General features: G+C 42.7%; 1 protein-coding gene across 1 annotated transcript in view; it reads left to right on the top strand.

Annotated features, from left to right (window-relative positions):
• LOC125456902 (cilia- and flagella-associated protein 47-like) overlaps positions 1-14,265 on the top strand; it is a 478,989-nt gene that overhangs the window by 103,665 nt on the left and 361,059 nt on the right. The window contains exons 27-29 of the mRNA XM_048540417.2: positions 579-785; positions 2,052-2,152; positions 9,466-9,603. Coding sequence (XP_048396374.2) covers positions 579-785; positions 2,052-2,152; positions 9,466-9,603 — 446 coding nt within the window. The remainder of the gene's footprint in view (positions 1-578; positions 786-2,051; positions 2,153-9,465; positions 9,604-14,265) is intronic.

Here is a 14,265-nt window from a genome sequence, read left to right as displayed (position 1 = left end):
CTTCCCACTTCATTTTCAATATGTCCATCCTGGGCCTCCTCTAGTGTCACAACGATGCCACCTGGAAACTGGAGGAACAACACCTCATATTCAACCCAATGGTCTCAATGTGGATTTTATTAGCTTCAAAATCTCTCCATCCCCGACCACATCCCAAGACCTGTCCCCGCCTCATCCCGCCTTATTGACCTGTCTTCTCTCCCAACTATCCGCTCCTCCCACCTCACTGACCAATCCCCACCTCTGCCTACATGCTATCACCGCCCACCTCTCTATTTATTTCAGAACCCCCTTCCTCTCCCCCATTTCTGAAGAAGGACCCTGACCCGAAACGTCAGCTTTCCTGCTCCTCTGCTGCTGCCTGGTCTGCTGTGTTCCTCCAGCTTCACACTGTGTTTCACATTGTATATATTGTTTGTCCAGGTTCTGTTCAGCTGTAATTTAACTAGCACACTGTAATAATTCATGCTGAAATGTTAAAGAACTTGCGAGTGATGTCTTAAAGGGGAATGATCATTTCCCGTGTCTACTATAATTTACCGTTGCAAAATTTAATGAAAAAAATGATTTGGTTTCAGTGACTGTACACTCCAAGCTGAAGTTCCAGAAATAGAAACTGAAGATGGGAATTGGATTAATCCTATTACTTGTCAGTTTCCTGAAGGTTCAACTTTGCCATTTCAGAGTGAAACCATTAAAAGCATAACATGCTGCATTACCTTCTGTTCATCCAGTCCAATTTCAGCATCAGTGGATGTTACATTAATTGATCAGGACAGAAAGAGGTAATAAAAAATATCAGTACACAAAAGTGCACTGGTATTATAGAGTTGTTGGATTTCAATGTATGCAAGTAAATTGATATAAGAAAATATGTTCGAGCAACTGAAATACTAGTAAACCATATCCTTTACTTTACAAAATACCAATTTCTGGACAGCCAATTTTGTTGACTCTGTTGGATTTTATTCATTGACCATTTTTATGGACTCTGCAGTGTTCAGTGTTAATAATAAAAGTTGAATACTTCAAAGAAGTGTCTTCATATGAAAAAAAATCCTTTATCAACTTTTAGATAATAAGCTTTCATTTTGTAATGTATGATCTTTTGAATAGATTAATCCAGGATTTGGCACCTAAAGCTGCTCTGCTTTAGAATTCCCCTAAATCTGTGTAGATGTTGAACGGATGTGGAATGACACCTGCTTTATATCTTTGCAAATACTCTGAAGAATAGGTAACTCGAAGGTCACCTGTAATGATAGGAACTGGGTGGATCTCGTTGACTACAAGATCCTCGATTGGGTTTGTGAATCTGGTCCAATCAGGAAAACCCTGGCTGACCAATACAACAGGGCATTAGAATCCCCTCAGTCTGGGGACTGACTCTGAGCTGGCTGGCGTCAGCCAGTGTACTGTGCACAACTAGATAAAAGGTGACTTGGTGATGGGATACTGGCTTGTGTGCAGTTATTTCATCACAGAAAACTTAAATATGATGATCTCTAAACTACTCCAGATATCAAACTCTATTTATGGCTTTACAAAGGAAAGGCGAAGTACTTTCTGGAACAAAAAAAGGACTGTTCATCCTTGTAGGTAGTTGGCAGAGCATACAATAGTTTGAACATAATGGCTACAATGCTGTCCTGAAGTCACCGCATACTTTCTTCGTAGATAATTTGGGGTTAATGTGGCCACGATTGACAAAGAGGGGGAGATACGAATTTGCAGAAGATAGGATTGCATGAACAAGAGTGGGATGTTCAAAACTTTCCATTATTCAGGTAGACAATGGTTAAATCCATTTCCCTCATCTTTATTAGCTAGCGTTGCTCCACATTTCTTGATATATTTACCTAATGAATATCTTTTGACCCTAGTCATAAAAATGTGGACTGATGCAGCATCTAACCCCTTCAGAAATAATTAGACTGCTGCTACTCTGTGTGTAAAGTGCTTTACTAAATTTGGATTATTAAAAGTTTGCCTTTAAAAGTATTACTTATTGTGCAGTGCTTGTGACAAACTGTACTCTTGTCCTGGTGCAGGTTTACATTACCAGTCTCGGCATCTGCAGATAATTGCCTGTTATCTATATATAGATATATTGCCCTCCACAGTGCAGACCAACATGTTGTCCTCAAAACTGGTAAGTGTTCATAAAATTACTGTTTTATTAGTGTACATTAACATTAATTTCCATGGGTGATGCATGACTTGTTGAATATTTCGAGCATTTTCTATTTTTGTAACAATATATTACCAAATTTTGACTTGTTCTGGCAGCAAGAACTGCTGCTTTCAATCCAGTTATGAACATGTTTCAAACAAAATTGACCACATGATAATCTATAACAGAAGTTCTTGTATCAGAAAGAAAACAAGACTAATACTTTCTGCAACAAGGATGAAGAATGCTGGAGAAGCTCAGCAGATCTGGCAGCATATGCGGAGGAAGAATCAGAGTTATTGAAATGCTAACTCTGCTTTCTTTCCAGATATGCTACCAAATCTGCTGTGTCATTCCGGCAATTCCTTATTTTGTTTCTGATTTCCAGCATCAGCAGTTCTTTTTTTGTGTTTTACACTTTGAGTACATTTTAACTTCTTCAGAAAGAATCATGTCATATTTGTTGATTATTCTGAAGAAGAGTCATGTCAGACACAAAATGTTTCTCTCTCCTCAGATGCTGTTAATTTTTTTCACAATTTCTGTGTTTGCTACTGACCTAGCGTTGTCTATCTAAACAATTCAACATGATCAGAGTACAGCCATATGATAAACCGAAGGATTTTGGGTGCTGCTGGTCTATCTCAATAGACAAGATGAAAGGTAGGCAGGGTAACATATAGACATGGAAAGTAGGAGCAAAGGCAGGCCATTCGTTCCCACTCTGCCATTCAAGAAGACCATTGCTGTCCTTTATCACAATGCCATATCTCCACTCTGTCGACAAACTTACCTTTTGGAGATCTATTTTTTCTTAAATACATTCAGTGACTTCAGCTGCACAGTCTTTTGTGGAAGAGAATTCCATGAGCTCCCCACCTATTAATTAAACCCTTATCGTTGCAAAAAAAAACAAAATCTTGTTTTAGTCTTCCCTCGAGTTGGCACCTCAATGTATTAGTCTAAAAATCCATCATGCAAGTGTTCCAGGAATTCATCCACCACAGTATTAATGCAAATGTGGTTTGACCAAACTATATGTAGACAGTAATGATACTGTTGTTCCCTTGTTTCATGCATCTCTAACATATTATTTAATTCTATCCCCTATATCACCCCCATAGTTTGGAGGCCTGTAACAGAACTCCCATTAAGCTTTCCACCACTTGTTGCTTCTTAGTTCCACACAAAGTAATTTTACACAAGACCAGAAGACATAGAAGCAGAAATTAGGCCATTCAGCCCATTGAGTCTGCTCCACTATTCAATCATGGCTGATAAGTTTCTCAACCCCATTCTCCTGCTTTCTCCCCGTCACCCTTGATCCGCTTGATAATCAAGAATCTATCTATCTCCATCTTAAATATACTCAATTACCTGGCCTCTACAGCCTTCTGTGGCGGTGAATTCCATAGATTCACCACTCTCTGGCTGAAGTTTCTCCTAATCCCTGTTCTAAAAGATCTTCCCTTTACACTAAGGCTGTTCCCTCAGGTCCTACTCTCTCCTATCAATGGAAACATCTTCCCAACATCCACTGTGTCCAGGCCATTCAGTAATCTGTAAATTTCAATTATATTCCCCCTCATCCTGCTTAGCTCCATCGAGTATAGACCCAGAGTCCTCAAACATTCATCATATGTTAAGCTTTTCATTCCTGAGACTTTTCTTGTGAACCTCGTCTGAACCCGCTCCAGGGCCAATACATCTTTCCTGAGATATGGAGACCAAAAATGTGCACAATACTCCAAATATGGCCTGACCAGAGCCTTAAAGAGACTCAAAAGCACATCCCTGCTTTTATATTCAAGTCCTGTCAAAATAAATGCCAAAGTTGCATTGACCTTCTGAACTACTGACTCAACCTGCAAGTTTTCCTTGAGAGAATCCTGGATTAGAACTCCCAAGTCTCTTTGCACTTCAGATTTCTCAATTTTCTCCCTATTTAGAAAATAATCTGTACCTCTATTCTTCTTGTCAAAGTGCATGACCTCACACTTTCCCACATTGTATTCCATCTGCCACTCCTTTGACCACTCTCCTGACTTGTCCAAATCCTTCTGCAGCCTCCCCACTTCATCAATACTACCTGTCCTTCTACCTATCTTTGTATTGTCTGCAAATTTAGCCAGAATTCCCTCAGTTCCTTCATCTAGATCATTAATGTACAATATGAAAAATTGTGGTTCCAACAGTTGTCACTGGCTGCCATCCTGAGACAGACCCTTTTAATCTAGACTTCAAGCACCAATATTCTTTCTCACTGTTACACTGATTTGATCTTTGCTAACAATGCCATTCCTCCTTTTCTACTTTGCCTGTGTTTCTTAAAGATTGACTGACCTTGGACATTCAGTTACCGGTCACTTTGGTGCTAACAATGGACTCCAACAATTGTCTACAACCTTTGGCTGTTCTTCCTCCCCCCTCAGAATGCCCTGCAGATGATCAGTGACAGTCTTGACCCTGGCACAAGGGAGGCAACATACCATCCTGGCATTAGGCCTGCAGCCACAAAAACTCCTATATGTTCTCATATGATAGAATCCCCTTTCTCATCTCCTGTGCTGCTGAATCACTCCTGGTATCACAGATTTGGCTGTTGCGATAGTCTCCTGAGAGACCATTTCCTCCAGGTGCCTGGTGCTTTTACATTGCCTGGTAGTCACCCATTCCATTTCCAACTGTACACTCATTACCTGCATGTTTTTCACAAAGATCTCAGCTTTGTGAACCCTCCATTGTGGTTGCAGTTGCTGCTTTGGATCCAAAACTTGTACTTTCTGTACATAAATGTCCCTGTCATCCCACATTTGACAGGAGGAACATTCCATTGCCAATCTGTAATTTACCTTGAAGTTAGTCTTTTCTGTTTACTTCCTCTCGTTCAAAAGTATTAAATACATGCCAGAGACCTTACATTATCTTTATCACCGTAGCTCACCTCTTGTTTCGGGGTTCTCACTGTGTATGCTGTTCTTAGTAATGTTGACTCCCTATCTCAGGATCCTCACGACTCTGCTCCTCTCCAAGTGTTGCTTTACTTCCCCTACAAGAGTTTATATTGCAAGGCAACGAGGTAACTAGAAAGGCATGAGCGTTCACATTCATATAATGGCCGTTGATGTTTTTCTTTGTTTCCAGCCCAGCCAGCTCTGAACAATCAGTGTTTCCTGTCCCTGTGTATCAGCTTTAGCTGGAATATCTATGTAATGCAGGGTGTTCAGAATCTTTTGGAAATATGATCATGTGATCAGCTTCAGCCATGGTTGAGCCCAGCAGTGTTAACCGTTTTAAAAAGAAATAGAATTTAAACCCACATATGTGAAACTCAAATGTAAAAGTTCATTTTGAAATTTCTCTTCATGGTCTCTGATAGACCTCAAAGTAAAAGCACATCTAAGTAGTAAAAACAACAATATGATTGGATTTATATTCATTTGAAACAGAGGAATATGATGAAGACAATATTTTAAATTTAAATAAGGATAACTCTATAGGCATGAAAGCTGAATTAGCTGATGCTAACCAGGATACCAAACTAACAAATCAATAGAAAAACAGTGGCAGATATTACAGGAGTTATTTTAGAATATTTACGATTGTACATTCCTACAACAAAGAATAATTCTAAAAGAGGACCCACTATCTGCAGTTAATTAAAGAGTTAATTAAAACATTAAACTTAAGTAAACGATATATAATCACACAAAGACGAGTAGCAGACATTTGGTCAGAATATTCAGAATTGCAAAAAATGACAATAAGATTAATCAGGAAGAAGAAATTAGAGTATGGGAAGAAGCTAGGTAGAAATGTAAAAACAGTAAGAGTTTCTGTAGATGTCTGAACAAAGCCAGTGGTGAGTATTGGTCCAGTCGAGAGTGAGAGTGTAGTCAGAATAGGTAATAAGAAAATGATGGGTGATATGAGTGAATATTTTGTTTCTATATTCACTACAGATAATACAAAAAAGTTACAGCTGCAAATCAGGTGGTGGAGGAAAGAGTCAAGTTAGGTGAAATTACAATCACCAAGGAAGCTGCATTGAACAAATTGATGCAGTTACCGGCTGACAAGTCCCTGTGTCGTTGTGGACATTAACCAATTGTCTTAAAAGAGGTGGCTAATGATGTAGCATTAATTTTCCAAAAATTATAAGGTTCTGGAAAAGTCCCATCAGATTAGAAAATAGCAAATATTATCCCTTCCATTTAAGAAGAGAACGAAACAGGAAACATTAAACTTTAGCCCAGCCCTCTTGATGATTGCGTGCGGTCTTTTTCTGAATGCATCTTTTACTGATTGGCAGGATGTGATGAGTGAAGTCTCAAAGGGGTGAGCTCAGGCCTCAAATAGCAGTGTCTACTGACACCAGCAAGTGCGAGGCAACCATACATGTGCACTTGCTCTGAAACACACACATGACTCAAGACCCTCTATGTCATTGCATCATGTGCAAACTCCAACACTCTGCATGTGCACAGAACGGATGCAACATTGAAATGGGAATTGGACAGGGACGGCTGGGGAGGGAGAATGGATCAGTCTGCGTGGCTGGAGAGAGAGAGAATGGAGATTCTTCTGTTCATCCACAGGCTTGATTTCTTCCCCGACTCCAACAGGCCTGATCCCTTGCCCCACCACACTCTCCACCGAACCCCACCCTCACCCCAAGTCAAATCTGTTCCCATCTCCCAAGCCTAATCACCTCCACAATCCCCTCCTCTCCAACTCGATCTCTCTCCATTAGGTCTGACCCTTTCCCAACTCGTGGCCTCTTAATGTGTGTGCATTTGGTGGTGGGGAATAGCACAAATGTGGTGTCATCAAGTGCCGCCATATCAATTACTTAGTTGCAGAGAAAGAAGGCGTGGTGGGTAAGTTTGTTGATGACACACAGGTTTGTAGGACAATATGTTGGGAAGAGAAAATAAATAGGAAGAGATAGTAAGGACTGCTGATGCTGGAGTCAGAGATAACACAGTCTGGAGCTGGAGGAGCACAGGGGCCAGGCAGCATCAGAGGAGCAGGAAAGCTGACGTTTTAGGTTGGGACCCTGCTTCAGAAAATTTTCTGATGCTACCTGGCCCACTATGCTCCTCCAGCTCCACACTGTGTTATCTTTAAGTAAACAGTAAGGTTCATGGAATACTGTCCTTTATTACGAATGGAATTAAACATGAAAATTACAAGATAAAGTTTCACATACACAGGGCATTAAGAGACCACATCTTGAATACTGTGTGCGCTGTTGATTTGCTTACTTGTGCAAGGATGTAAGTATGTCAGAAGCAGTTCTGAGGAGGTTTTCTGGATTGATGCTTGGAATGAGCATTTTGTCTTTTGTGGAAAGATTGAACTGTCAGAGATGGAAATCTGGCTTGCATTTAACTCCAGACCCTCAGCAATGTGATTGATTCTTAACCATCCTTTGAAATGACCTATTAAGTCATGACAGAAAATAACCACTTAATAAGACAGAATTTATGTATTGGTAAAAAAAATGGTTCGTGAAGCTTCTTATCTTGTACTCAAGAGGACAGGCACAAGATTAGCTGAACTTCAAAGGGAGTAATAACTTGTACTGCATGCAACAAGATTTATGATTCATTGGTGGGTTGATTCTGATTGGTTGAAGAGTTGTTATGGATAATGTCCTCTTACTTTTGTTTAATATAAAAAATGTACTATACCTTGTCATGGTTCTTTTACCTGCAGAGGATAAGTACCTGCAATAAATGTGTGTAACTTCTTGGAAGCATAAATGAGCTGACGGAGCATTTTAATTTGGCTTTTAATGTAATTCGAAATACACTCAGGGCTATTGAGCAAGTGCTGTTCAGTTGTGGAATTAGATATAACTTTAGACGTTACGTTCTGAGTTTTCTAAGCATGGGCTGGTTGGGTACAGCCATTTGAACAAAATATTGGTGAACTGTTAACCTACTGAAAGTAAATTAACATTATTAAACATTCTGATGGTAGATGTTTGTGACCAATTAATTTGATGGGGTAAAGCAGCTGCCACTATTTATTATTATCATACTTATTTACTTTTCTTCCAAAATGTTTAAGTCTGTAATCATTTTCTGTTACCATTTTATTATTCTGGACCAATTCTGTGAGGTCTGTAGCCATGAACACAAATAAACTAATCCCATGAAGTATAATGTTTTGGGTGATTAAATTTGTTTTGTGTGAGGTGGTTCATGAAAGATAGAAGCTCCATCACCTAACTGACATCTCTGTGTGTGTCTGGATTGATAAGAATAAAATGATGCATTTAAACTGAGGGGAGAAAACCTTAGATCATTCAGCAACTAAGTGTAGAACTGGAAAGCTACCTTGAAATGAGTGATGGATTGAATGATCCCAAACTAAGATTGCCCATGTGTGAGAAAGAACAATAGGTATAAGGCATTACCTGCTGAGCTGGTTTTCTAAAAGCAGATTTTGCTGTGGCATATCAGAAACAGTTTAAAATATTGAATGTGAAAAGGCCAGGTGAAAAGAGGAGATAAGTAAGAAAGACAAAACTGTGAACAAGAAGATACTGTCACCGTCTAACTGATATTCAAAAACCAAATAATCAGAGTCTTTGGGAAAAGAAGTGACGCATGGGAAAGAAATGTGTAAAACAGCGTGAGGACATGAAAGATGCAGCTAATTGTCAGAAGGACACCTGAGAGAAAGAGAGAGAGAGACAGACTGACTGATCATTGGAAGAATAATCCAGAACCTTGGGAGCAAGGCACTTCTGGAGATTTTGTGACTAGCTAATAGCATATTTTAGCTGGATATTGTTGAAGTATTAATTGAGGGAGCTAAGGTCATATTTGAGCATTCTGATGCTAGAAGTGAATTATGTTTTCCTGATTACAAATTCACAAAGCAGATGCTTTAGAGTGTTGTTATTTTGTTATATTTATCATTTTTCTTGATCTGTCTTGGAGATGATTTGCAATTTTTTTCTGAATCTATTTTAATTTTCCTGTAATCATTTTCAATCCTTGGCAGAGTTGAAACTATATCCATGGGTGCAAATAATTTCCCCCTATTAAGTGTCCGTAATATTTTGAGTGAATCAGTTTGTTCTGTAAATTTCAGGTAACAAGAACTTTAAAGAAGATATATGATGAAATTCAGAAACTTCAAAACTTCCCTCTTTTAAAAAGCTGCTTTTTATGTGATAACACATTGGGCTATCCATCCCTTGAGGAAATTGTGAGCTTTATCCAATGCAAGTATTCAATAATGAATGGGCTGAAAATATTTTCTGTTCTTCTCAGGAGCTAATGCAAGCAAACATGATAGTATTGGAAAGGTTCTTCTACAACGCTATTACACTCCTGCCGCTTCCTCATGCAGTTCATCTACCATCACAAGATTCTCTCCCTCTACTTCTTCTTTTGAAGAATCTTTTACAGGTGAACTACCATCATTCTCAAAAATTGAGTGTAAACTTGTCCAATTTTAGATTTTGTGTTTCATCTGGACTGAAACAGAATGATACAATTTGACATCTGACCCAATTGGGTAATGATGATAAGGCTAAGATTATGGACTGGGCCAAGGGAGTTCCTGTCAAGCCAACAGTGTGGACAGTAAGGACAGTGTTTCTGCATGGACAGGACAGATCAATGCTGTAATCAAAGCACCTGCAAGGATAAGAGGTCTTTCCATTGATATGACTTGGGCTGGCTAAATGGCTTTGGAGGGTACTTACAACTGAAAATAAACTCCAGAACTGCATCATGTGTCATTGATGGCATATGGCATTGTCACTGGACTAGTGATCCAAAGGCTTGGAGTAATGCTCTGGAGATATGGGTTAAATTGCCATTGTGCTGAGTTGAGGCTGATGAGAAACTGGCATGAAAGTGGAGTTGAGGCCTTGGGAAAATCAACCATGATCTTGTAGAATGCAATGTAGGCTAGAGGGGTTGAATGGCCTATTCCTACTTCTTTGTCTTATGTTCTTATGACAGCCGGTCGAATTTAATTTCGATTAATACATCTGGAATATAAAACTAGTATCGGTAAAGATGATCTTTAAACTATCACCAATTGTTGTAGATTTGGTGCAACTATTACCTTTCAGGGAAGGAAATCTAACTGGCTTTAGCCTGCATTGTGGTACATGTATCTCCAGACCCACAACAATGTGGTTGACAACTAACTGCCTTCTGAAATGGCTTTACAAGCTACTCAGTCCGAGTTCATTTAGAATTGGGCAACATACGTTGGCCTTGCCAGAGATGCCTACATCTTTTTAAAGACTAAAGAAAATAAACTAGTAACCAGTGCAGTGATAATGGGAACTGCAGATGCTGGAGAATCCAAGATAATAAAATGTGAGGCAGGAAGGCCTCAGCAGGCCAAGCAGCATCTCAGGAGCACAAAAGCTGACGTTTCGGGCCTAGACCCTTCATCAGAGAGGGGAATGGGGTGAGGGTTCTGGAATAAATAGGGAGAGATGGGGAGGCGGACCGAAGATGGAGAGAAAAGAAGATAGGTGGAGAGGAGAGTATAGGTGGGGAGGTAGGGAGGGGATAGGTCAGTCCAGGGAAGATGGACAGGTCAAGGAGGTGGGATGAGGTTAGTAGGTAGGAGATGGAGGTACGGCTTGGGGTGGGAGGAAGGGATGGGTGAGAGGAAGAACAGGTTAGGGAGGCAGAGACAAGCTGGGCTGGTTTTGGGATGCAGTGGGTGGAGGGGAAGAGCTGGGCTGACTTTGGGATGCAGTGGGGGAAGGGGAGATTTTGAAGCTGGTGAAGTCCACATTGATACCATTGGGATGCAGGGTTCCCAAGCGGAATATGAGTTGCAGTTCCTGCATCCTTTGGGAGGCATCATTGTGGCACTGCAGGAGGCCCATGATGGACATGTCATCTAAAGAATGGGAGGGGAAGTGGAAATGGTTCGCGACTGGGAGGTGCAGTTTACTGCAAACCGAGCGGAGGTGTTCTGCAAAGTGGTCCCCAAGCCTCCGCTTGGTTTCCCCAATGTAGAGGAAGCCACACCGGGTACAATGGATACAGTATACCACATTGGCAGATGTGCAGGTGAACCTCTGCTTAATATGGAAAGTCATCTTAGGTCCTGGGATAGGGGTGAGGGAGGAGGTGTGGGGGCAAGTGTAGCATTTTCTGCAGTTGCAGGGGAAGGTGCCGGGTGTGGTGGGGTTGGAGGGCAGTGTGGAGCGAACAAGGGAGTCACGGAGAGAGTGGTCTCTCCGGAAGGCAGACAGGGGTGGGGATGGAAAAATGTCTTGGGTGGTGGGGTCGGATTGTAGATGGCGGATGTATCGGAGGATGATGCATTGTATCCGGAGGTTGGTGGGGTGGTGTGTGAGAATGAGGGGGATCCTCTTTGGGCGGTTGTGGCGGGGGCGGGATGTGAGGGATGTGTGGCGGGAAATGCGTGAGACGCGGTCAAGGGTGTTCTCGACCATTGTGGGGGGTAAGTTGTGGTCCTTGAAGAACATGGACATCTGGGATGTGCGGGAGTGGAATGCCTCAACGTGGGAGCAGATGCGGCGGAGGCGGAGGAATTGGGAATAGGGGATGGAATTTTTGCAGGAGGGTGGGTGGGAGGAGGTATATTCTAGGTAGCTGTGAGAGTCGGTGGGCTTGAAATGGACATCAGTTGCAAGCTGGTTGCCTGAGATGGAGACTGAGAGGTCCAGGAAGGTGAAGGATATGCTGGAGATGGCCCAGGTGAACTGAAAGTTGGGGTGGAAGGTGTTGGTGAAGTGGATGAACTGTTCGAGCTCCTCTGGGGAGCAAGAGGCGGCGCCGATACAGTCATCAATCCAAGAGGCGGCGCCGATACAGTCATCAATGTAACGGTGGAAGAGGTGGGGTTTGGGGCCTGTGTAGGTGCGGAAGAGGGACTGTTCCATGTAACCTACAAAGAGGCAGGCACAGTTGGGGCCCATGCGGGTGCCCATGGCCACCCCCTTTGTCTGTAGGAAGTGGGAGGAATCGAAAGAGAAGTTGTTGAGGGTGAGGACGAGTTCTGTCGGCGGTGGGAGGATCGGGGTGGGCGGCAGCAGCTGTGGTGAGGGTGGTGTGTGTGGCGTTGTAACTGGAAGTGGAGGTGGTGACTGCAGCAGCGGTCCCGGAAGTGGTGTGCCCGGCGGAGGCGGATGTGACGTCATCAGTGGGGTCTCCAGCCGTGTCCTCATGGTCAATGGCGGTGGGTGCATGGTAGGGGAGGAGCAGGGACAGGCTCAGGATTTGGGAGGCGCAGGAGTCCTCTTGTGGGTGGCAGGGGCCAGTGAATTTGTTGTACTTACGATTTTTGGTGTCCAGTAAAGCTGAGTAGAGCTGGGTGTTCAGTCTGTGGATCCTGCGGAGGATAAAAAACAGCAGAGGTCCTTTGCAGGTCTGGGAGAGGGAGGCTCTGAGCTGGGGCAGGGCTGGATAGCAGTGCCTGGAGGTGCCAGCGCATGGCTGCGAGTGTCTGTTTCAAGACTCACAGGGAGAAACGCTTCTGAAGGGTCTGAATATTCTGGGTGTAGAGGTGGTGACAGTTGGGGCCAAATTGGGAAGGCTTGAATGTAGACTGTAGTCCAATGGGGATGATCCAGTTCTGCAGGCAGGTGCTGAGGAAGGTGATGTGGCTGTGGTACCTGGTTTGCTTCAGGACATGGTCGAGCAGTTTCAAGGCTGAAGAGATTACAAGAGAGTGGGAGAGAGATTCCCTGAGGGTGGTCCGGAGGGAGGAGGGTAACTTCTTCAGGTTAGGCATCCCTGGAAGAGGCTTCGCAGTGAGGTTAAAATTGTATCAGTGATAATGGGAACTGCAGATGCTGGAGAATCCAAGATAATAAAATGTGAGGCTGGACGAACACAGCAGGCCATGCAGCATCTCAGGAGCACAAAATCTGACATTTCGGGCCTAGACCCTTCGTCAGAGAGGGGGATGGGGTGAGGGTTCTGGAATAAATAGGGAGAGAGGGGGAGGCGGACCAAAGATGGAGAGAAAAGAAGATAGGTGGAGAGGGTGTAGGTGGGGAGGTAGGGAGGGGATAGGTCAGTCCAGGGAAGACGGACAGGTCAAGGAGGTGGGATGAGGTTAGTAGGTAGGAGATGGAGGTGCCCTTCCCCCACCGCATCCCAAAACCAGCCCAGTTCGTCCCCTCCCCCCACTGCACCACACAACCAGCCCAGCTCTTCCTCTCCACCCACTACATCCCAAAACCAGTCCAACCTGTCTCTGCCTCCCTAACCTGTTCTTCCTCTCACCCATCCCTACCTCCCACCCCAAGCTGCACCTCCATCTCCTACCTACTAACGTCATCCCACCTCCTTGACCTGTCTGTCTTCCCTGGACTGACCTATCCTCTCCCACCTCCCCACCTATACTCTCCTCTCCACCTATCTTCTTTTCTCTCCATCTTCGGTCCGCCTCCCCATCTCTCCCTATTTATTCCAGAACCCTCACCCCATCCCCCTCTCTGATGAAGGGTCTAGGCCCGAAGCGTCAGCTTTTGTGCTCCTGAGATGCTGCTTGGCCTGCTGTGTTCATCCAGCCTCACATTTTATTATCTTAGTAACCAGTGCACCCAGCTGTAAAGAAAGTAACCTGCAGGAATGAAGAATATGTCACATCAAAAGAGGCAGCAAAGCAATCACTAAGATTTATATGGTAGAAACAATAGTTCCTGAGAAAAAGTGGACAGTGTATATCCTGTACCTATTTCAGGTTTTTGAAAAAAATGACCATTATCTTGCCCTTCATTAGCTGTTCAGAAGACCTGTGGAGTCTGAAGGTGTTTGGTATTGAATATTACTGAACATTGTAATGTATTATTTGATGCCATAGTATGTTTGGTTCGGAAGGGCACTGAGATATTATCCAATTTACTAAATATATTAATTTTATTAATGATTAGGCTTTATGACTATGACTGTGCTCCTGGAGTGCCATGATAGAAGTGACAGGACCATAAATAGCTTTTGTAACAAATAAATGTAACAATGCTCTTTGTTGAGAAAAGGAATGTTCAGGAACTGAAAGTCTTTGATTTTTTCATCTTTCTTGATGTTTTGTATATTCTTTAGTTTTGTCAGTGACTGGCT

The sequence above is a fragment of the Stegostoma tigrinum genome, chromosome 12 (genome assembly GCF_030684315.1).
Source record: "Stegostoma tigrinum isolate sSteTig4 chromosome 12, sSteTig4.hap1, whole genome shotgun sequence".
Taxonomy (NCBI): domain Eukaryota; kingdom Metazoa; phylum Chordata; class Chondrichthyes; order Orectolobiformes; family Stegostomatidae; genus Stegostoma; species Stegostoma tigrinum.
Note: the sequence above shows the minus strand (reverse complement) of the source record. Positions and strands in the feature narration are given on the sequence as shown.